The sequence below is a fragment of the Symsagittifera roscoffensis genome, chromosome 3, assembly GCF_963678635.1.
Source record: "Symsagittifera roscoffensis chromosome 3, txSymRosc1.1, whole genome shotgun sequence".
Lineage (NCBI taxonomy): Eukaryota > Metazoa > Xenacoelomorpha > Acoela > Convolutidae > Symsagittifera > Symsagittifera roscoffensis.
Genome location: NC_087064.1, coordinates 43,862,974 through 43,888,452, shown reverse-complemented (window position 1 = coordinate 43,888,452; position 25,479 = coordinate 43,862,974). Strand labels below are relative to the sequence as shown.

The window sequence follows — 25,479 nt, the reverse complement described above, 5'->3', positions numbered from 1 at the left end:
AATTTCAAGGGGAGCTTGAAACTTTTTAAAATTTTCGTATAAGCTCTTTTTGGTTTTCGGCTCAACGGTGTCTGCTTATAGATTGTCGGCTTGGTTTCCGCTTCGGAAGTTTTGTTCCGTTGCCATTTTTTAAACTCAAATGACTTGCTTGGCATGTTTTCCTAGATTTCTTGTTTGATAAAAACAGGTATTTTGAAAATGTTTGGGATTGGGTTTCTTTATTTTGTTTTGAGACGATTCGGAAAATTTTTTCACTTTTTTGCATAAATGTCTATCAAAAACTGGGCTCTTTTTCTTTCCCCCCCCCCACCTGCAAATTTTCATATTTGAAGTTTCCGATCACTTTGTCCGATTGTCGTGACAATTGGCATGCATACTAATTAGGCCATAACAAGCATATTTGGTCTTCGTAATTAACCTTGTAAAACCACTCGTTAGACCATAAAGTTCATGTTTGAGTGAGGTGGGGGGAAAAGGAAAAAGAGCCAAAAACTGTATCAAAAAATGTAAAAACAATGTCCAATTGTATCTATAGTTTTAATTCCTTGTGCCATTTTTTGGAGAATTGTTTTGATTTGAGCATGAAAAGATAAACTTGAATCAAGAATAAGGCCTAAATATTTGCATTCTGATTTTTTGGCTACATAATGCCCATTAATGCCCACTTGGGCGAAGTAAAATTGGATATTTTAGACATAAACAAAAATTTTAGTCAAAATACCGATGCGCTCAGCTCGGATGGTTTGCATCCTTCTGATGGGGGTGTTGAAATTTTGGTGCAAAGTTTTAGAGATTATTTTAGGGGTTCTGATATTAATGCAAACACATGTGAGATTACAACCCGCCCCAGAATGAAGCAAACCCATTAAGCTTGTAAAACCACTCGTTAGACCATAAAACTGATGTTCGTTTTCGGGGGGAAAAGGAAAAAGAGCCGTAATTTTTTTTACCCATGCGGGGTTGGTGTATTACGGTGCTCATAGTTGGCATAGTTCTATAGAACAGCAAACATCACGTGTTGGTGCCTGCAGATTCAAATGTCAAATGAATGCATGTTTGGGGGAAGGGGAGGGGGTTGGATGTTTGGTTTTATCCTTCGGTTAATAACCAGTTGTTCATATTTCAATCCAAAATTTGAAGTAAAACTTGTGTAAATTTTGGTGTATATTTAGAGCTAGAATTCCTTTTGAGACGTAGATTCGATGCCTCGAGCTCGAATGCATGATTTCTAATTTCCCGAACTTTTGTGTTCTACTCACAGACTTTTCAATGTGAGTCATTTCTTCATCAGATGATTTGACTCTCAGTTCTGCTCTCGTTTCTGACTTTCTTCTTGATTATATTCGCTCGCATCTTGGATAATTTTTTAAACTTATTTCCTATTTACCGCACAATTGACATTAACCTCTGTGTTCATAAATTTGCGGCAATTTATATCGAAAAGTGCGGGAAGGCATAGCATCAGGCGAAGTGAATTTTAGAAGCAACAAGCCAACATGCAGTCTCTTTACCCCACAAATGGATGGTCCCATTTCGGGAACCCTTTCATGGGTGCGGCGCCTCCACCATCCTACGCGCATCAGTTCCTGACGTCGCAGGCTGTAGCACCCACTGATCCCTTCACTCTTGCCCGTCTGGGGGCGGCTCTACCCTCGACCTATCAGACTATTCCGTCGATGTTGGGTGGACATGGTGGTGCGCAGTTCATGCCTCAATCACAAGTGAATGCGTCGTTTGGCACTGGCCAGCTCAATGTGCCACCTCTGCCTGTTCCTCCAATTTTCTTCGAGCAGATGCAGGGACAAGAGGTACATTGTAGTTTTCCATTGCCCAAATAAAGCGCTTTGTTTTTAAGATTCAGTTAATAAGGGATCAGTTATACAAGGGAAAGGGCCAACATACGGGCTTTTCAGCGAGAACCGCTGTTTTTACTTGACATGTTTTATATTCATTAATAGAATCCAAGCTGCGTACAACTGTCTAAGTGTGTTCTTTAGATTTCCTTATTTCACTTATATAAGTTACAAATTTAACAAAGACGAATGATGATACGGCCGCTCGGCTGTTTTCCGCCCCCCCCCCCCCCCCTGGTAAAATTGCATTATAAAACTACCTAAAATTTGTTCATACGGCAATTTGTATGTGAGAAATTTTGTAATAAATTTGTTCACGCGACTACGCTTGATGGCAGTATAGAACATCAAAAGTCGGCTCTTTTCCAGTTCCCTCCTTTTAATTGTTTCTAAAATACAATATATGAAAGTCTATTTAAAATGACTTTTCATGTTATAAATTGCTGTGAAACGTCAACGTGAACAGGTGAACAAATATGTACAACAATTCTTACATACAAAATGCCGTGTGAACAATTTTTGAGCAGCTTGTTTGCAATTTTACGAAGGGGGGCTGGAAAAGAGTCCAAAAGTCAATTTAAACAGACAAACAAAATTTCGGAAAAAACCAAAGGGGGAACTGGATTTTTCCCGGTTCCCCATATTTCAATTTTTCCATAGTTTTTTTACGTGTTATTATGATGAATTAGTATGAAATGAAGTTCCTACTAGATTTTAAATTTAAGACGAAGAAAAAAGTATATTCCACAACCCCCCGCACCTTTGAATTTCTAGTTTTGAAAAATGACTTTATTATTGTCATGATGCAATGAAACTTGGCATGGCGAACAAACTAACAATTGTGAACAGATCTGTTTTTCGTACTTTACATCGCCACATTACCCATATAGCCATAATTACATGAAAAACAACTATAAAAGTAGAAAAAGTGAGAGGTAGGGCGGAAATTGGAAAAAAGCCCTAAAAATTTAACTTTTGATCCAATTTTCCTAAAAATTGAGTCGGTTTCTTTCAAAAAGATGTGAACTGTAACAAATTATTGAAATGCCGAAACCTTTAAAGGGATTTAGTTTTTTCGCTTTTCGTTTACTTCGTTAACACGATGTTGAAATTTCCCCGAGCAGACTAGTGTCCCCGTGCTATTTCGAAATTTCTATTTACAGTTTGTTGACGTGTTATTAAAACAAATTGCGTGATATTTCGCTGTGAAGTATGGAGAAAATATCCGTTCACATTAGTTACTCTGTTCACTGCGAGAAGTTTCATTGCAATATGACATGGTTGTGACGTTTTTTTGACAGGAAAAATAAACTAAGGCTCTTTTCCGCCCCCCCCCCCTTTGATGTTATCTGAAATTCAATATAAAGTCTATTTAAAATGAATTTGTCTAGTTTTACGAGGGGAGTGGGTTAATGGAAAAATGCGTGGGTGAGTTACTTCGAATTTGATTTTTCATTTTTTTTTGAAATCTGTATCTATCTATACTATATTTAATCTATACTATATTTAAATGCGAGTAACAGCTATCTCCCATGTTTAAGCATAAAAATTTCTCATATTTAACAAATGAATTTTTTCATGCTTAAGCTATATCATATATTGCAATGCTTAAGAAAATTAAGAAAAGTTTTCATTTAGCTTTCCGCACGGTCATTAATTTTTCAGTATTTTTTTTCGGGGCCAAATTAAGTCTGTCTGTCAATCTGTCTGTATACCTTCTCTTTTAATTAATTTGATTATGTCTGTCTACCCGTCTCCTAATTTTTAAACTTTCATCTATCTTCTATTATATATTTAAATGCAGGCTTCACTATCTCGCCATGTTCAAGCTTATTCAACGTATTGTTTTACGTGTTTAACAAATGAATTATTGCAAGTTTAAGATATATCGTATATTGCAATGGTTAAGGTTTTTTCGATTTTTTAGTTTAATTGAAATTCGTTTGCTGAAAGGAAGATAAAGAATGCTCTCTTTTTAAGAGAAGGAATTGGCGCAAAAAACGAATGTGAATTAGAGCTAATAAATTTCCCAGCGGAATCAAAACTTTTTGGTTTAATGCAGTTCTCTCAAATTGGGTCTACTTTAGCGGAAAAATGTCAATTATAAACGATTCTTGGGCTCTTTTCGAGTTCCTCGCTTAACAACTTTAAAATTGCTCATAATTTGTTGATACGGCAATTTGCATCTAGGAAAAATTATCACATTTTAAAAGTTTTTTATGCTAACACGTTTTGTAGCAGTTTAGAACATCAAAAATCATTTCTAATAAGCTTTAAAAAATCAAATTCCAAGAAAAATTAAATGAAAAAACGAAAAGAGCAGATTCTTGAAAGTCAGAGAGGTATGAGTCCAATAGGGATTAGTGCATTTTGTTTCATGCATTAATTTGAGTTAGTTTTCTATCTGTTTGATTCGAGTTAAAGTTCATTTGCTAAAAACAATGCAAACAATTTTCTCCGACGAAAGCGGAAATGATGCAAAAAACGGACTCTTTTTCAGTTTTCCATTGTTCCACACGTTTTGATGCAGTTTGTAACATGAAAATTCGTTTTAAATAGACTTCTTATATTGAGTTTCAAAAAACATTAAAAGGGGGACTGGAAAGGAGCCACGGCTTTTTTCCATTTCGCACCACTCATAAAATGTATACGTAAAGCTGTTCAAAACTTGTTTGCTCTGCATTTTGCATGTAAGAAATCTTATAACAATCTGTTCACTTGTTCACGCTCAAACGTTTTAATTCAGTTTATAACATGACAATTCTTTTTAGATAGATTTTCATAAATTAAGTTTCATAAAAATTGGCTTTGTTCCACTTCCCCCCACATTTGAATTTCAGTTTTGAAAAACTTCATTGACAATGCCATAATATAAGGAAATGTTGCATGTTGAACAAACTAATTGTGAACAGATTTTTTTTTTTCATACTTGGTCTTGGTGATTTTTTTCAGTAAATGTCTTAATGTTTGTCTTCGCTCAACTTTGATTTTTCGCAAATGGAATTAAGTCAACTTGCATGCGTTCATACGCAGTTTATGAAAATATCATTACGTGAAATTTGTTGTATAAACAAAACTAGTTAATCTTTTACGCTAACACGTTTTGTAGCAGTTTAGAACATCAAAAATCATTTCAATTAAGCTTTAACAAATCAAAATCCAAGAAAAATTAAACGAAAAAACGTAAAGAGCAGATTCTTGAAAATCGAAGAGGAATGAGTTCAATAGGGATTAGTGCATTTTGTTTCATGCATTAATTTGAGTTAGTTTTATATCTGTTTGATTCGAGTTAAAGTTCATTTGCTAAAAACAAGGCAAACTGTTTTCTCTAATCACGAAAGCGGAAATGATGCAAAAAACGGACTCTTTTTCAGTTTTCCACACGTTTTGATGCAGTTTTTAACATGAAAATTCGTTTTAAATAGACTTTTTATATTGAAATCCAGAAAACATTAAAAGGGGGACTGGAGAAGAGCCACGGTTTTTTTCCATTTCGCACCCCTCATAAAACGTATACGTAAAGCTGTTCAAAATTTTTTCGCTCTGCATTTTGCATGTAAGAAATCTTATAACAATCTGTTCACTTGTTCACGCTTAAACGTTTTGATTCAGTTTATAACATGACAATTCTTTTTAGATAGATTTTCATAAATTAAGTTTCATAAAAATTGGCTTTGTTCCACTTCCCCCCACATTTGATTTTAAGTTTTGAAACACTCCTTTAACGTTGTCATAATGTAAGGAAATGTTGCATGATGAACAAACTAGTTGTGAACAGATTTGTTTTTTTTTTCATACTTAGTCTTGGTGATTTTTTTCAGGAAATGTCTTAATGTTTGCCTTCGCTCATCTTTGATTTTTCGCAAGTGGAATTTATTTAACTTGCATGCATTCATACGCAGTTCATGAAAATATCATTACGTGAAATTTGTTGTATAAACAAAACTAGTAAATTTTTTACGCTCACACGTTTTGTAGCAGTTTAGAACATCAAAAATTATGTCAAATAAGCTTTAACAAATCAAATTCCAAGAAAAATTAAACAAAAAACGAAAAGAGCAGGTTCTTGAAAATCAAAGAGGTATGAGTTCAATAGGGATTAGTGCATTTTGTTTCATGCATTAATTTGAGTTAGTTCTATATCTTTTTGATTCGAGTTAAAGTTCATTTGCTAAAAACAATGCAAACAGTTTTCTCCAATCACGAAAGCGGAAATGATGCAAAAAACGGACTCTTTTCCAGTTTTCCACACGTTTTGATGCAGTTTTTAACATGAAAATTCGTTTTAAATAGACTTTTTATATTAAATTTCAGAAAACATTAAAAGGGGGACTGGAGAAGAGCCACGGTTTTTTTCCATTTCGCACCCCTCATAAAATGTATACGTAAAGCTGTTCAAAACTTGTTCGCTCTGCATTTTGCATGTAAGAAATCTTACAACAATCTGTTCACTTGTTCACGCTTAAACGTTTTAATTCAGCTTATAACATGACAATTTTTTTAGATAGATTTTCATAAATTAAGTTTCATAAAAATTGGCTTTGTTCCACTTCCCCCCACATTTGATTTTCAGTTTTGAAACACTCCTTTAACGTTGTCATAATGTAAGGAAATGTTGCATGTTGAACAAACTAATTGTGAACAGATTTGTTTTTTTTCATACTTAGTCTTGGTGATTTTTTTTCAGGAAATGTCTTATTGTTTGTCTTCGCTCAACTTTGATTTTTCGCAAATGGAATTTAGTCAACTTGCATGCGTTCATACGCAGTTTAAGAAAATATCATTACGTGAAATTTGTTGTATAAAGAAAACTAGTTAATCTACAGTGTGCGTTGATTGTAAAGCGGCATTCAGCTATAATAACACGTAAGACAACTAAGAAACTTAAAAATTTGAAATGTGGAAGCGGAATTGAAACGAGTCAAAAATCAGAAATTGCGATTTTGAAAATAGCTAAAAACGTGAACAATTTCTGGTTTTGAAAGGAGAAATTAGTTTATAGATGTCCCAGAGGAATAGAAATTTTCGTTTTGCACCAGTTTTCTCAAATTTGGTCAATTTTAGCGATAAATTATCGGCTTCTCCACCCCCTCCTCCAAATTTCAATTAATCAACTTGAATAGTTGTTTAACGTGTTCAGCGGTTAAATGCGTGTTGTTTATAATGCAGTTTGAATTTAAAAAATATTCTCAATGATTAATTTGTTCAGCATGCAAATTTGCTTTTTTTTTTAACTTGAACTTATTTCAACTTGAACTCAATGCGTGCTGTTATAATGCAGTTTGGCTCTTTTCCAGTCCCCCCTTTTCAAAATACCGAGTTTCATGTTTGATTTACATGTTATTACGGCGAAATGCGTGATGTTATGCTGTAAAGTATGAAGAACAAATCTGTTCACAGTTGTCGATTTGTTCACCACGCCAAATTTCATTGCATTATGACAACGTTAAATAAGCTTTTCAAAATTAAATTTGAAGGGGGGAACTGGAAAAGAGCCTGCAGTTTGAATTAAAAAAATTGTTCTCAATGATTAATTTGTTCTCCATGCAAATTTACTTTATTTCAACTTGAACTTAATTTAACTTGAAATTTTCAAAATTTAAATTCAAATGCGTGGGAGAGGGGGGGTTGGAAATAGCCAAAGTATCAATTAAAAAAGATTCTTGAAAATCGAAAAGAATAAAGGTGGTATAGTTTTCCTTAGAAAATTGAAAAGCAAAACTATTCCAAGAAATGATCAAATTTTTTTTGCTGTGTTCAATTGAAATTCAATTGTGATTTGGAGCTAAAAAAAGAGGGGAGGAACGAAAAAGAGCCCATTTTTGCATAATTTCAAGAACCGAATTAAAAAAACTTTTCTTTCAACGACGATTTGCCATGTAATATTTAGAGCAAAAAAAAACAAAACGCCGACAAAAAGGAAAACGCGAAACTTCAGTAAGTGTTTCGGTTTAATTCAAAATTGAAGGTCAGACTTGATTCAAAAGTTTAATACGTTGTCCGATAAAATTTTTATAAGCTCTGAACACTCAAGAATGATTCTAACAGACTTCAACAGGTTCAAACTTTAATTTCGTGATCAATATGAAAAAGTGAGTCTATACTATTTTCACAGTTATATAAAAGAAATTCTGTTTTATCGAAATTGAAAGAGATGCTTCTTTTAAATGTAAGCGTCGGCCTCATCTAGCATTTTTTTTGTGTGCTCCTGCAATAATTTTGAAGATTTTTGGCTCACCGTCAGGCTGGTATCATCTGCAAATTGAATATCTTGATTTTGATAATTTAAAATTGAATGGAAATCTTTAACATAGAGGGTGAAAATTTTTCGTCCTTGAACTATCCCTTGTGGCACTCCACGATTCAAGATTTCCTATTCGAATGTTTTATTTGTCAATTATAGTGCCTGTTGACGATTTTTCGAAAAGTGTTACAAAAATTCGTGAGATAATGAATTGAACGCTTAAGCAAGATACAAAAAACAGCTGCAGACATATCTCTATTGCGACCATTGAAAATCATTAAATAGCCATTTTTTTAGCAATTCGCCAGAAAGTTCATAAGAAACGAGTGCACACATACACGCGGTAATTGCAATAAAAATGCTTACCTTACGAATCGATAGTTCGAAAATATCAAAAGTTTCACTTCGATCAGTAACAGAAAAAGCTTCGAATTTTTCTAAGCAGCTGGAATAGATATTATCATTTACTACGATTGCGAACGCAAGTGTCTTGTAATCGGGAATTAGACTTTTTTTTACCGTAAACTATTTTTCTTACAAACTTACGTAAACTCGCTTTTTATTGAAGGTTGAAACTTTCCGGGCTCCTTTGCATTTGTCCTAGAGCTAACGCCTTGCTTTTGCACCCTAAGGCCGGGGGTTCGACTGCTGGTGGGACCTTGTTTTCTTTTCAGTGTGTATGCAATTGAAGAAATATTTGTGGCAAAAATTGAATTGTCGGACTTTCGTTTGTCTGCTTATGTTTTGTCGGCTTAGTTACCACATCACTTAGTTTTTTTGTGCTGTTAGCAATTGTTATGGTAGTTGCTTGTGTGTTGCATATTGTAATTTACCCCTCCGTCTACAGCCTTCGAAAACGTATGTAGGGAAATATTTGGTCCATGTTTTTGACATTTTTCTCAAAAGATACTGTCAAATCTGAGATTTTGCTTTCAATGAACAGAACGGATTCGAAAAGCTTTACTGCATAAGCGGCTAGGCCCAATTTTTTTCACACATAAAGATATGGCCCTTCGAATGGTCAAAGGTTTGATTTTTTGGACCGTTTCTCGAGAACACCCCTCCCAAGTGAATCTCGTCTGCATAAGCGGCTATGCTCAAATTTTTCTATACAAAAGGCCATGATTCTCGGAAATGCGAATTTTTTCATTATTTGTTCTTGGACTTTTCTTGATATTTATCCTGCCAAATCTGATGTCATAGGTTTGATCGAATGAACGGGTTGTTCAAAGCCTATCTTTATAATTGGCTATGCCTGAAACAAGTCAAAATTTTAAAGCTGCGACCGTTTTTTGGATAGTTACGCGAGAACTACTCTGCCTATTCTCAGGCTGTGTTCAATCGGGAAACCCGGTTTTGAGAATCTGCTCTACTTAGTCGCCACGACCTGCTTTTTTATAGAAAAATTTAATCAATTTCGGAAAGTCCAATTTTGGATTTGTCGACGATAAGTCTTGAAATTACGCATTTCCTCCCGCATCAGTATAAGAAATTCAAAAATTATCAAACACGTACCTCCAGCTTTAGTGGGGCCCTTAGTTGTTTTTTTATCAAGAAATACAAAAATTTGGCTTCACCAACGGTTCACCAAATGTTTTTGAACATTTTAAATTTTTTTCCGGCAATTTTTTTTTATATGTTTGCTTTATCGCAAGTAGTGCGAAGCTCTGCTTCGCGCCTGTCAAAATTTATTCGCATTTTTCCGAAAGTTGTTGGATTTGTCCACCGTCATTTGAAATAGATTGTGTTAGTTTTCCAACATTTTGAGCTACACCGCGGATTTAGTCGGCTCCAAAAATAGCAGACACTTTTTCAATGCAATCAATAAATTCAATGGGTTCTCTTTTTCAACTTCTGAACTCGAGTAACAATGGTCGAAAGGATTCAAGTCCGGAATCTGGAGGACGCTACAGAATACCTGTTTGTGAGAAATGAATGCGGTTCTCGAACTTTCATTTAAGCCAAGTCAGGACACTGGCAGCTCTATGAGGGGTGCTCCAGCTTGCTGCTGTTAAATTCTTCTGAAATTTCAAAAGTGGGAGAAGTATTTTTTGTTGAAGTATATTTAAAGTTTTTTCTTCAAGTACGTTGGTTCAAAAAATCATCTCCTCACTTAATGCGTGCAAAATGGGCGCTTCTCCAGGTTCACCAACGGTTCACCAAATGCTTTTCAACATTTTAAATTTTTTTCCGGCAAATTTTTTTTATATGTTTGCTTTACCGCAAGTGGCAAACATATTTTTTTTTCAATAAGATTTTTTTCAACAATGTGTTTTCCGTTTTTTAGACGCCTGAGATTTTGGGTTCAATCAAAAGGAGGGGCTAAGAGAAGTTCTCCTGTATAAGCGGTGTTGTTCAAATTTTCTTACAAAAAAAGTTATGGCCCTCGTAAAATCGGTGTTTTGACTTCTGGTCCGTTTTTTTGACATTTTTTTAAACTCTCTCGAATACTTAACCGATCGAATTTAACCTTAAGGGTTTCACTGAGGCAACAGTTGCGGGAAGCATCCTTGCAAACTAGCTATGCCTTAAAAATTTCATGAAAGATACTAGGTCATTAAGAAATTTCTAGATTCTCAAAAAAAATTTATTTCTTTTTATTTCATTAGAAACAATTTTAAAAAATACAAAAAAAAGTTTTTTTTTTTCGATTTAGTGTCGTTTTTCTGCATGGTGTGATAAAAGATCTGAGCGAAAAAAAAACATTAGATATTTTAGCCAATCATAGTGATGAAATAGGCCAAATGGAAAACAGATTTTGTAGAAAAACGAACAAAAGTCGTTATAATAATTCAAAAAAAATTCCAAATTTTTTTGCAGAAACTTTTTGATTCTCAAATTGGCGCTTAAAAAACAAAATTCTACCGTAATTAGCTTGGAACTAGTTTTTTATATATCCAAAAATTTTATTTAATTAGCCAGTAGACAAAAACATAAATAACAATGGTAAAAATAACATTTTGGTGAAAGAAATATGGTTGATCTTCTTCGATACGGACAAGTTTTGCTGCCTTATACACAATATGGGATTGCTGACGTTTAGCCAGTGATGGTCCAGGAAACGACCTACATGTATATTCACCATGGTGCGGTTGGTGCTATCATTGGCAACAGGGGAGCGAACATCCACATGATTAAACAGCTGTCCCAGGCACAAGTCACAGTGGACACGCAAAGTGATCATCAGGTTCATTAAGTCTATCCCTGATACTGACGTATTTTTGTCCCATTGTTTGCCACGCCTAATTGTCGTTCCCCTTCATCATTTTTCAACTTCGTGGATGGCCGATAAATTCAACGATTTTTCCCACTTTTCAAATCCCTAGAATTAAGGCTGTTGAAATGTTTTTTTTTTATTTTGATGTTCGGTTTGAAGGATCAAAGACGTATAACAGTAGTAGGTACCCCTGACGCCCAGTGGAAAGCACAGTGGCTGATAATTGAGAAGTTAAGGACTGACGGCTTCACTCAAGGCGAGTGGCCCATAGTCACCGTAGAACTGCCTATTCCTGTCATCATGGTGGGCAGGATAATCGGCAAGCAAGGCAAAAAGGTGCTGGAATTGCAGCGGGAATCACATGCAATTATCGAGGTTCCGATGGCCAATACTCTAGAGGATATGGGTTGCTCCTCGTGTAATAAGTCCGCATCAGCAGCTAATTGTGCAATGCTGTTGAATGGTATGATTCATCACGCGGACTGTAAAGATAACAGTGACGTGATGTTGGTCAAGTTGCTCGGACACTTCTGGGCTCTTCAGGTCCGGGCTGTTTGTTTTGGATTCCTCCTATCATCTGTCCTATCGCTTCTCTTCCCTTCTCTTGTCTGTAATAGAAATTTTGCTTCTGTATTTGATGCTAGACTTTAATGTTGTTTTTTAGAGTGCCCAGAAGAAAATCCGAAGCATAGTGCAAAAGGGCAAAGCCAGTCCAGGACTCAGTGGATTTTTGCCAGGCTTCGGCGACCCTCATGTGAACGCTTTTCCGAACATGGGCACGCCTGTTACGCCTAAATCGCCTGCCACAATTGCCGCCTCAGGGTCATTTATTAACGCAGCAGTAAAAATGGCCGGGGGTATGTCGTTGGGCGCCTCGGCTGCTCCAGGAGCCCCGACAATGTCCGCTGCCTCAGCTCAACAACTCGTAGCAACTTTAAACAACTGCGTCGCTGCTAATTCAAATGCTTCATTATCTAATCACGCGAACACAATTGCCTCGCCAGTGATCAATGTCTCTGCTGCGTTTGGACAATTTTGACATAATTACGTTGAATGTAATGTCAAAATGAATGGTGCTTCAAAAACTTGAAAACCGCTTTACTACTTTTGACGTACGACACTAAACGCCTTAAACTTGAACATATCGTTCGAAAGATATGAAACTAAATTTCATCTCTCGTGGTACTATGTTTTGTTTTTCGTTCAGTATGTATTTAACTTTCGATTTAGTGTGACCGGAGCAAGTCATGTTTCGATATCTTATTATATTTTTATATTTATACCATTTTCATGCTTGTCTGCAAATTGTGTGCCTAGTGATTTGCTTTCAGTTTTTGCAGATTATTTTTCACGAAAACGCTATTCAGCATTTTCTCTAAGTTTATATTTGATCAGAAACATTTCTCCATTTCAGTGACTTAATAGCTTCGTTTTGTAGAATTTTGATACGAAAAGTTCTGAAAATTGATTTAGCCAGTTTCAGCGAATGCTTATTTTGAAAGAATGATAGAAGAAAATCAGTAATGTCTGGTATTTTGTTACATCTAACTGGTTTTTTTTTAATAATCATCTGGCTGAGTCAATTTCTTCCTGATCTGACGTAACTGATAATTGATTTGTAAAGCCAGTACAATAAACTAATTGCTGTAAGTGATGATTTGTAAATTCTCCACCCAACCTTTAATCGCTTGCTTCATGTAGATGTTCTTGTAATATTTGACCTTTCTTCGTGTAGTAGAACGTGCAACAAAACATTGAATGTGTTCGCTTTGCCTTATCTTTATATCTCCTCCTCATTACTAACTAACTCCACTTTCCAAAGTGTAACTCTTCTTCCTCCGTCCGTCACTTGGCTCGCCGACTGCCGGATCACAGGTTCTAACGTGGCGCCGGCGACTGCGGTGATGTGCCTTGGTAGCCCTTGCAGCACAGCTGCTGCTGCCTCTTGTTGCCCCACGGCTTTTCTCTTTTCTCAAGTTTAAATATGTAATTTTGCATTTACTCATTCGATAATTATCCGTCGTTTCTGAACGCGACAACTTTCTTGCCTGGACATGTGCTTTACGTGCTACGATGAAGTTTCATTTGGTGTGCAATTGGACATGTCATGTTCGTGACATGTATTGTAACAGTAACCGGATAATACCACCCACTCATATATTTGTACTTGATTGATGTGACGATTGATTTAAGGATTGTATTCTAAATTGATTTTTCCTCACCTTGTGTTTGTGTTTTGAGAATTAACCGTCCACAAAGTTTTCGGCTCTCCCCCTCGCACAATTCAAATTTTCTGATTTTGCAGTTGTTTCACGTGTTTTTATGAGAAAATGCGGGTGTGGTGTTACGATATGAAGTAGGATGAACAAACTTGTTCACCATGTAAGTTTTCCTTGCATTATGACTGCGTGCAAATTGTTATTCCAAAAACATATCAAATGGAAAAGAGCCTTATATTCAATTTTGGCAATTTGTTACAGGATTAATTTTTCCCTTGTCTTAAAGTTATCGGCTCTTTTCCACTACCCCACTCACAACATGCTCATGATGCAATGAAACTTGGCATGGTGAACAAACTAAAAATTGTGAACAGAATTTTTCTTCATGAATCACACTGTACATTTAGCCATTATAACTCGTAAAACAACTATGAAGTTGGAAAATCTGAAATGGGGGAGAGGGAAGTGGTAAAGGCAAGTTATCTATTAACGGTTACTTAGTTAGTAGCTTGGCTCTTTTTCCTTTCCGCCCCCCCCCCCCCCCCCCCCACCTGCAAATTTTTACATGTAATTTTGTTCACCACATTGTCCGATTGCTATGAAAGTTTACATACAGACTAATATGAATAGAAATTAAAACGAAATCAAAAATTAAAACAGCAACAACAACAAAATTGAGCGTGCGCAAGTATTAGGATTTTTCACCGAAAACAAACAAACAAAAAACACGCACAATTTGATTGATTGTCTTGCCTTCACTTCGTTTATTGACACTTCAAAAACTGTAAATTACAAAAATCTATCGTCTATCTCGAAAAACAAACAAGTTTTCAAAATCCAATCCAACGCGAAAGCTAATGGCTCTTTTTCCTACCCCCCCATCTCACACGAGTTTCAAAATATTAGTGTAACGAGTGGTTTTACGAGGTTGAGTATGAAGACCAAATATGTTTGTCGTGGCCTTATTACCCTTGAAGCTATGCAGAAAATGGATTGAATTTTATCATGAAACAGGGATAGACATGTTAAAGCTCGGCTGCACACTACCGAATCTAGTCAATATCTGTCTACACGAGTCAACCGACTATAAGTTTAACCCAGTCTTCTCTAGTGATAGTGTTTTGATTGAAAAAATACGGGAAGATATGACCGGTGGTCCCTCTATTGTTTTCACAAGGAAAGCAGGAGCAAACGAAACGTTTACTCCAAAATCAAACAACTTGTGTAAATCAATCGTTAGTATTGATGCTAGTCAACTTTATCCTTATTCTATGTGTCAGGATATGCCCACAGACTTGTATACAAGATGGGATTACGATGAAGAAACACAAAAAGTCAAGGCAAGGCAGAATTGAGTTCGAACGTTTGAAAATATGGTCGTGTCATACTTTCAAGCAACCAGACCTGAATGCAAAATTAAGAGTTACTACACTACAGGAACCCAGTAAAAATTGATTGCTTTAGTGTTGATGGTTTTTGCAACCATTGTAAGACTGTCTTTGAAGCAATGGGTTGTTATTTCCATTTTTGCCCTTGTCAAGAAGCTAGACGGAGCTTAACTGATGATGATATCAAACGAGGAATCGAGAAAAGAGAATTGGATGAGCTTCGAAAAGACTACATTCGAGAAAAAGGATACTCTGTAGAAGAAAAGTGGGAGTGAAGTTGGTGGGATCAATTTAAAAACAATGTAGACGTAAAAAATCACGTAACAACTCACTTTCTCTTCACAAGACCTCTTTCTGTCAATTCACTGGTGCAGTACATAAGTAATGAAACAATGTTCGGCTACTTGCAATGCGATCTTAGTGTGCCAGATGAGCTAAAAGCAAAATTTTTCGATTTCCCACCTAACTTCAAAAATATTAATATTACCAGAAACGATATTGACGATTATATGAAAACATATGCGGAAGAAAACAATTTGTTAGAACAACCGCAACGAATGTTGATATCGAGCTTCAAGTTGACCAACTGAACACTGATCACACCACTTTTCAACTTTTACTTGGATCTTGGACTACAGTGTACAAAAACTCATCGATTTGTACAATACACACCGCGTAAAGTATTCAACAGCTTTGTTCAGTCTGTTGTTGATGCTAGGCGAGCCGGCGATGAAAATTCATTATCTGGCGTAGTAGCCGAAACAATGAAACTTCAACGAACGTGTTTCTACGGCTATCAAATAATGGACAGATCAAAACATACAATGACAAAATATCTTGGAGAGGAAAAAACACACTAAGCTATCAATAACCAATTCTTCAAGAGACTCAATATCGTAGAAAAGATTTGTATGAAATGGAGTTTTTTAAATCTACTATAGAGCATCTTGAACCAATTATAGTAGGGTTCTATATACTACAGTATGCCAAGTTGAGAGTGTTGGAGCTCTGTTATAACTTTTTCGATAAATTTTGCGATGTCAACAAATTCGAAGAACTCGAAATGGATACAGATTCCCTCATTTTGGCTCTGGCAGAAGATTACGATGAATTTATCCTTCCCAGCAAGCGAGCAGAATGGACTGAAAAGCGAAGCCAGGACTGTCGAGTCGATTTCAGAGCAGATGCGAAAAACAACTTTTTCCCACGTACTTGTTGCTCTAAACATAAGAAACATGACAAGAGAGAACCAGGATTGCTCAAGGAGGATTTCAGATGCACCGAAATGTTATGCCTGTGTAGTGAAATCTTTTGATGTTATGATAGTAAAAGTCAAAAGTATAAGTTTAGCAGTAAAGGGAACAAACGCGCATTAGAAGACTCTGGAGATGGCCCGATGGCAAAGTATCGACAAGTTTTGGATGAGGCAGTGAATTTGAAGTCAACAAATAGAGGATTCAAAACGATTAACCATGCAGTCGCAACTTATGAACAAACTAAAAAAAGTACTGAGCTATTTTTACCCTAAACGGGAAGTTGAATATGATGGAATACATACTAAACCTCTAAAATTGTAAGACAATATGTAGTAAAATTGTGTACGATGCTGTGAATTAATAGATTTTCTGTAATTAACCTTTTTTCAAAAATTCTTTTTTAACGCTACGTTTGGATTAATAATATATTGTTTTTCGATAAAAAAAGCATTTAGGATCTGGAACTTTGGCAAAATGGAGCGTCAAAAAATTCGGGCTCCAAAATTTTTTTCTGAAATTTACCATCTTACCATCTGAAACCTTACCATCGTAATACATATGGAATCCTATTCCCTATCCTAATGAGTTCTTTACTCCCTACAATGAATTTCTTATACATAGGGAAATCTATGCGCTATATATGGGAAATTCGTGCGCCGAAAAAAACTTACCATCTGAAACTTACCATCGTAATACATTAGGAATCCTATTCCCTATCCTAATGAGTTCTTAATTCCCTACAATGAATTTTTATACTTAGGGAAATCTATACGCTATACATGGGAAATTCGAGCGCCGAAAAAAACTTACCATCTGAAACCTGCTATCTTAATACATTGGAAAACCTATTCCCTGTCTTAATACATTGGGAAATCTATAGCCTATACTAATACATAGGGTGCTGACCGGATGCTCTATAGCCTATGTTAATACATAGCGGTCAGCAGCCACCCCCCCCCCCCCCAGGCTGAATTCATCCAACATATACTACTAACGGGAGTTCAAGCATTTTTGCAAGTATGGCTTTTGTCTGCTCTTAGATTTTTTCCTCATTCTCAAGCATATACTTTTGTGTGGCTATTGGTGTGAATCTCTGCTTCACCTCTGAGTTTTTTTTTCCTGTGTTTAGTTTTTTCCACGTGACTTTGTGATTGGAGGGATACAAAAAATGAAAAGGGGTGCGAAGTTAATTTTGTGTTTCTGAACAGACACATGGGAAGAAGGATGGAAAGAACTATGGCTTATTGTATGGTTGTTTATTCCTCGCATAAATTTAGGTTGTTCACAAACACTCGTAGGTTATCGAGGCGAGAATTACGCTTTTCTGATTTATAATGCTGCTAATTCAGTTTTTCGTTGATTGAAATCCAGAATTGAAGTCCAGAGCAACAAATTTGAAGTTGTTTTTAAACATTCGTTGGTCGGAAAACAACACTGCAGATCTTGAGTGAGGGTGGGAAAAGAAGCTCGCGTACTAATCATTGAAAACTTCTCAAAAAGTACTTTTAATTCTCTTTGTTGAAGCAATCAACTACTTCGTTGATAAACCTGGTTTTTGATGATTTGCACCTATGAAGCCAAAATTTAAAAGTGATTTTTCTCGACAAGGGGAGGTTTTTGTGACATTTATGCAGCAGCTCGCATCATCTCTGAAGAGGCTTGAAAATGTTTTTAAACACGAGCTTATACGACTGATAGAGTTTACACTAGCGTTGTTAAGCTTTTTTCTAGCCTAACTCGCAAATAAAAGTGTTCATTAAAAGTGTTCTTTTATCTGGAAATTTCATTGTAGCGTTTTTTGCTATTTCGAGGCTTATTTATACTTTTCCTTATTGCACTTTATGGAGCTGCATTTTTTGTCGTTTTCTCGCTAGTGCTGGCGAAGCGAAGCTTCACCTCTGTGTAAAAAAGACGCAAGTTGTTAGCTGGAATTTCAAAATGTTTTTGCAAATTGTTGAAAACAGTTGCGTCTGACTGGACCGGAGGTAAGCATTCAGAACTATTCACAGCGCTGCCTTTTTAACGTTCAAAATGTTATTTTTTCCCCTAATATGACTCCAAAAGGATCTGACAGTGGTCGGGACGATGAAGAGCTTGCAATCTACGATTTTGAGTGTCAGACACTTAATGAGGTATTGCAAACTTTTTCAGGAAGTCGGAAAAAGTATTCAAACCATTTCGGATTAGTGTATTTTTTATCATGTATTAAGTTGTTTTTGATTTTTTCTTTCTTTTTGAGTTCAATTTAATTTCATTTGCTAAAACGAAAGCAAACAACGCTCTCCATTTGAGACAAGGAAATGGCGTGAGTGACTTACCTTTTCAAATGTGAAATTTATTTAATTTATTTCCAAATTTCCCAGCGAAAAAAAAATCTTGTCATCTAGTTGTTCAAATTGAGCCTACTTTAGCGAAAACGTATCAGTCATAAAATATTTCGAAAGTTCAAAAAGCTTTCACGTGATATTTTTTGCATTCAAAATTTTAAAAATGAAAAAAAAAAACTATTAAAATTGTAGTCAGTATTTTTTAAAATCGCATCGTCAGTTCATTGACATTTTTCCAAATGTCTGTTTACGCTAACGATCAGATTAATGTATTATTACGAACCTTCTTTTTCTGACCTAACTGAAAGTGTTAATTAAAAAGTTTACAGATGAAATTGCAAAGCATCTGTTCTCTGCCTTAGATGTGGCTAGTGTTCAATACCTATTAAGCTTCCGCAGTTGAGTGGTTAGTGTGCAAGACTTTCAATCTCTACGTCGCAGGTTCGAGTCTCAGACGTAGCAGGTTTTTTTTACTAATTCGAGACTTATTTCTAATATTTTTATTGTACTTCATAGAGCTGCTTTTGTCATTCTCGCTAGTATTTGGACAGTTTCGCCTGTGTGGAACTTTTGAATTTACGTGATTGGCATTTTTGATTTAATTCAGCCACCCCCCCCCAGGCTGAATTCATCCAACATATACTACTAACGGGAGTTCAAGCATTTTTGCAAGTATGGCTTTTGTCTGCTCTTAGATTTTTTCCTCATTCTCAAGCATATACTTTTGTGTGGCTATTGGTGTGAATCTCTGCTTCACCTCTGAGTTTTTTTTCCTGTGTTTAGTTTTTTCCACGTGACTTTGTGATTGGAGGGATACAAAAAATGAAAAGGGGTGCGAAGTTAATTTTGTGTTTCTGAACAGACACATGGGAAGAAGGATGGAAAGAACTATGGCTTATTGTATGGTTGTTTATTCCTCGCATAAATTTAGGTTTTTCACAAACACTCGTAGGTTATCGAGGCGAGAATTACGCTTTTCTGATTTATAATGCTGCTAATTCAGTTTTTCGTTGATTGAAATCCAGAATTGAAGTCCAGAGCAACAAATTTGAAGTTGTTTTTAAACATTCGTTGGTCGGAAAACAACACTGCAGATCTTGAGTGAGGGTGGGAAAAGAAGCTCGCGTACTAATCATTGAAAACTTCTCAAAAAGTACTTTTAATTCTCTTTGTTGAAGCAATCAACTACTTCGTTGATAAACCTGGTTTTTGATGATTTGCACCTATGAAGCCAAAATTTAAAAGTGATTTTTCTCGACAAGGGGAGGTTTTTGTGACATTTATGCAGCAGCTCGCATCATCTCTGAAGAGGCTTGAAAATGTTTTTAAACACGAGCTTATACGACTGATAGAGTTTACACTAGCGTTGTTAAGCTTTTTTCTAGCCTAACTCGCAAATAAAAGTGTTCATTAAAAGTGTTCTTTTATCTGGAAATTTCATTGTAGCGTTTTTTGCTATTTCGAGGCTTATTTATACTTTTCCTTATTGCACTTTATGGAGCTGCATTTTTTGTCGTTTTCTCGCTAGTGTTGGCGAAGCGAAGCTTCACCTCTGTGTAAAAAAGACGCAAGTTGTTAGCTGGAATTTCAAAATGTTTTTGCAAATTGTTGAAAACAGTTGCGTCTGACTGGACCGGAGGTAAGCATTCAGAACTATTCACAGCGCTGCCTTTTTAACGTTCAAAATGTTATTTTTTCCCCTAATATGACTCCAAAAGGATCTGACAGTGGTCGGGACGATGAAGAGCTTGCAATCTACTATTTTGAGTGTCAGACACTTAATGAGGTATTGCAAACTTTTTCAGGAAGTCGGAAAAAGTATTCAAACCATTTCGGATTAGTGTATTTTTTATCATGTATTAAGTTGTTTTTGATTTTTTCGTTCTTTTTGAGTTCAATTTAATTTCATTTGCTAAAACGAAAGCAAACAACGCTCTCCATTTGAGACAAGGAAATGGCGTGAGTGACTTACCTTTTCAAATGTGAAATTTATTTAATTTATTTCCAAATTTCCCAGCGAAAAAAAAATCTTGTCATCTAGTTGTTCAAATTGAGCCTACTTTAGCGAAAACGTATCAGTCATAAAATATTTCGAAAGTTCTAAAAGCTTTAACGTGATATTTTTTGCATTCAAAATTTTAAAAATGAAAAAAAAACTATTAAAATTGTAGTCAGTATTTTTTAAAATCGCATCGTCAGTTCATTGACATTTTTCCAAATGTCTGTTTACGCTAACGATCAGATTAATGTATTATTACGAACCTTCTTTTTCTGACCTAACTGAAAGTGTTAATTAAAAAGTTTACAGATGAAATTGCAAAGCATCTGTTCTCTGCCTTAGATGTGGCTAGTGTTCAATACCTATTAAGCTTCCGCAGTTGAGTGGTTAGTGTGCAAGACTTTCAATCTCTACGTCGCAGGTTCGAGTCTCAGACGTAGCAGGTTTTTTTTACTAATTCGAGACTTATTTCTAATATTTTTATTGTACTTCATAGAGCTGCTTTTGTCATTCTCGCTAGTATTTGGACAGTTTCGCCTGTGTGGAACTTTTGAATTTACGTGATTGGCATTTTGATTTAATTTTCTGCTAAATGTTGATTAGTTTTCAAGCGATTTACCAACCTATTCATTTATGGTTTACAAACTATGTGAAAATTCGCATCGCCTCTGAAATGACATGCATAAAGCGTTTGCATTTGCGTAAAGCATAAATTGTATCGAGCGGAGGAATTGCGCTTGTTTTCAAGAGGTGATCGCTCATCGAATTGATTGAAATATGGGGAAAATTTTTTCTAAAACTTTCTTAGAATTTCCGGAAAAAGTATTGATCATCCTTTTTGGTTTTGACCTGACTGTTTTTGTCTTAGAGGCATTTGCGAAGCGTGGAATGGTATTTACCAGTAACTAGTTCCAGCTCAAATTTTATGACAATTTTGTTTTCGTCTGTGGTTGTCAATTTTTTATAGTCTTGTGTATAAACCTTATGTATGATGGGAATGATATAATTTGTAGTTTTTCTGCATGTTTCTTTGCGTTCAGTGTTTGAACTTTTTTTGATTCAGTTTTTTGAAAAACCTGTTTTTCCTTAAATTTGTTTTTCATTTTTTGGATGAATTGAGGATTGAGTTTAAGTATTCCTGATGGCCTTGCAATTAGTGTAATTCCAAAAATTTTTCCTTTGCTTTTGGTTTATTTAGGAATTTTTGTCTTATCTTTTCTATCTACTTATTAGAACGAACTATCTGTAGTTTGCTCATAGCTGGAATTTTTCTACTAGTTTAAGAAGCCTTCGAAAAAAATCTAACAAACTCCCTTATGTTTAAAAAATCAACCAGAGTTCAAACCGTTTTCGAAAAGTCAATTTTTCCGTTTTTTTTCGAGATGTTTTTTCATACTATTCACCTACTTTTGTAGTGCATGTGATTCGAATCTTCACTGTTGCTCTGTTCTTTTTTTGGCTATTTTTCAATTTTCTTGTGACAGGTGGAAAGGATGTAAAATGAAAAACTATCTATTTTGTCAACATTAGTTTCTTGATTGAGCTTTAAAGTCAGTCCTCTTTTCCGGACTGGGCCAGAAATGATAAAGAATATTAGCCCAGATTGTTTTTTAAAACCCAATTTTAGTCAAGTCAGAGCAAACTCGCAGGGCATTGAATATTTTTTTATATCAAAAAGCTTCTAGAGATAGTTCAGATTCTAAAAATAAGCAATAAACTTATTTCAGTTATGACAAAAAATTTCACCAAAAATTTCCTTCTTACAGATTAATTTTCTTTGTGAGCCTATCATAAGACGCACTAAAGCCGTTCATAACTATTTTCTGCAAAATAAGAAGACGGCAAAAAGTTAATAAACTATTTTTCAAAAAGTTGAGGCTGGAAAAGGTCATTAAACGAGAGGTCAGTAAACGTAATGAATTTTATAAAATTTTGTTACCTGAATTTCAAGAAGTTTTTGAACATTTCTTGGAACTCAAAGTTGCATCGGACTACAGGCAAACATTCAGAGCTAATCACAACATTACCTTTTTAACCGTGAAGCGACAATTCATAACAGGCGATAGTTCGTAACCGGCGACAATTCATAGCAAGCGAAAATGTGCCACAATAATCTAATTGCAAGCACAAATTCAAGCGCATTTTCCTCTAGTGCCAAATTTAAGCGCAGCGGAGCAAGCTTATACGACTTGCTAATACCTTTTTTGCGAATTGTCGCCTGTTACGAATTGTGATTTGTTACGAATTGTCGCCCTACCCTTATTAACATGTAAAGTAATAAATAGTTTTTTTTTAATTTGTCCAAAATGACTCGGAAAGGGTCTTAAGGTGGTTGGGACGATGAAGGGTTTGCAATATACGATTTTTCAAGTACATGGCTGGCATCATTGCTTAATGTTCAAAATGATTGAATGGTTTTCAAGCTAGGAACACTTCATTTAAAGTTTTAGAATTTCAGAGCCTCTTGAATATTTTTTTTTCAATTCGAATGGAAACAGTTTTCATATGCTTAAAGAAAATGGGAAGCTGTGGAAATGTACCACTCATAAACAGAAAATCGAATATCGAAATAGGTTTGAAAGCATTAGTTCAATGACTGTAGATCAAAATAACTCATGGTCTTGCTGAACAACAATCAGATAACAGTGTGTTTCGTGAGTGTGAAGTTATGCATTTGCTTTTAAGTAAGTAATTGGCTTTTAGTTGAGCCTACATGGTGTTTTCAAAATTTTATTGTTATAAATTTTCTCCTACTTTACAAATAATTGGGTTTCGGAAGTGATTTTTTTAGCAGTAGGCAGCAAAAACGCGCCGATTTCTGATGAGATAAAATTCGACCAAAGAATGATAAGGAAAAAAATGCTTGGAGGATACCAGCTTTTGTAGACCATTTTTTTCGAGAATTTGCGGGTCAATTCATTTGGTTGGAAAATAGGATTGCAAACCCTATTTACCTCCCTAAATGAATTGATCCGTTTCATGGGTTTAATTTTGGTTCACAACTTTGCAAAAAAAAGTGCACGATAAAAAAGCTGATGAACTTTAAGTATTTCTCGTCAACGTCAATTTTTGGCCAATTACAAACAAATTTGAGAAAAACGATTTGACAAAAAATTTCAATTCTTTTTGTCCGGTTATTTTTAAGCTTGTTCAGCGCAAAATGCAGTGAAAATTAATTAAATCGCGAAACCATTCGTGAACAAACAAAAACAATACACTTCAATGAATTTCGTCATCAGAATTCGGCGAGTAATCTTTATGGAGCAGTAGTTACATAAAAAATTAAATGTAATAAAATAAAATGAAAAAATTCTAAATTTGAAATTTTTTTTTGAAATCATTTCACCCCCACGACATATAAAGCACAAAAGAGTAGATTTCGCTATTGTAACAAATCAATTATAGCAATTAAGCTTCTTTCAGCGAATTTGGAACAATTTCTAAGACGGATAAAATCTCCGCTGACGCATTAATAGCGCAAAATATATCGCGCATTAATTGTCCCAAATTGGCCAAAATGGTCACAAGTGAAATATATTTTCAAATTTAAGCTCACGACAACAATACCTTTGAATGATATAAAAAAATTCCGTCAAAAACGGCTAGTTTAAAAGTCAAAATTTGTCTGAAGAAAAAAAACCCACCCCGAGCACAAATATTCCGTTACCTTCGTATCGAAAGTCGGAACAATAAAAGAGTCATAAGATTCAAACAGCCTTTAGATATATTTTTCTTTCTTTGAAACGTGAAGGTGGAAGTTTTTTCCAAAAAATGTCAATTTCTAGCCTCATTCACTGACATTTTTGAACTGTGTTGGTAAAGTTGCAGTATATTTAAGTTCACGGAGTTTCCGGACACGACACCGAGAATTTAAATGACTATCAAGGCGAAGCTGCGATGGTGAAAACTCCGAAATGTCTGGTATCTAGATCTGTCTTGTCTGTCTTGATCGAAGAGCTGTAGATATGGTTACCATTGACTCGTCCCGTCCGTCCATCATAGAAAAGTTCGTATCTTGTAGTCATCGAAGTCTTAAGTCATCTCAATAAAAATAGCAAAAAATGGATTACCTCGGAAGATTTGTCTTACTTGCCTAAATGGGTTTCGGAACATTCTAATTCTTAAATCAGACATTGTTATACAGTTTTTCTGTTAATTTTTCTCTTGCTTCGATCGCGCAATATTTTGAGATTTTTAACGATAAAATTATCAGATTTTTTTTGCAGAACAGTTTTTTAATTTTCAAAATGTTTTTTTTTGCCAAAAAAGACTATATGACGCTTCCAAAACTAGGTTACACTGAGTAAACCAAAACTAAATTTCCCTAAGTGAAGTTTTCTTAATACTTACGTGAAAATTTGTTTGCGTAATTTCTTTCGAGTGAATTTCTGCTCGCTCATAATCCCGTTTTTTCTCTACATTGGGACCTTTTTTTAAAAATTTTATAAGGTTGTGAGAATCACCACTGGGAATATTTTAGTATGATAAATCTTTCAACCAATTCTGATGGATAATTATTTGTTGTCCCTAATTTTGCTTGGGAAACAAAAAACACCTGAAGACAATCAAGAAAAAATCTAAAACACACCCGAAGACAAATAATTTCTCATTTTCAGTAATCGGAGCAAAAACGTGTTTGATTTTTAATTTTACAAATGGTTTATAACTTTTAAATTTCCCACAGGAACCAAACACGTTTCTAAACGGATTCAGGTTCAATTTTTTGAGTTTCATTCTTGAAAATTATGGAATGTTTGTGCTCGTGGTGGTTTTTTCTCAAGACAAACTTCGACTTTAACTAGCCGTTTTTGGCGGAATGTTTTTATCATAAGAAGTTGTTGTCTTTTGCTCAAATTCAAAAAGACGTTTTCACTGATATCTTTTTTTGTTAAGTTAATGTGGTTTAAAGTTTGCCAAATTGGTCAATTTGGGATAATCAACGCGCGATTTCTTTCGCGCATTTAACACTTAAGTGG

At 35.2% G+C, this 25,479-nt stretch overlaps 2 protein-coding genes across 3 annotated transcripts in view; both read left to right on the top strand.

The window, feature by feature from the left end:
- LOC134842553 (insulin-like growth factor 2 mRNA-binding protein 1) overlaps positions 1-12,821 on the top strand; it is an 81,984-nt gene extending 69,163 nt beyond the window's left edge. Inside the window, exons 9-11 of one of the 2 annotated variants that reach the window (XM_063858945.1) lie at positions 1,482-1,808; positions 11,141-11,284; positions 11,979-12,821. In XM_063858945.1, the coding sequence (XP_063715015.1) occupies positions 1,482-1,808; positions 11,141-11,284; positions 11,979-12,353 (846 nt within the window). In that variant the 3' untranslated portion in view covers positions 12,354-12,821. The remainder of the gene's footprint in view (positions 1-1,481; positions 1,809-11,140; positions 11,285-11,978) is intronic. The other variant, XM_063858946.1, reaches the window with a different exon arrangement.
- Positions 1-25,479, top strand: part of LOC134842554 (choline transporter-like protein 2) — a 546,776-nt gene that overhangs the window by 57,419 nt on the left and 463,878 nt on the right. The window lies entirely within an intron of this gene.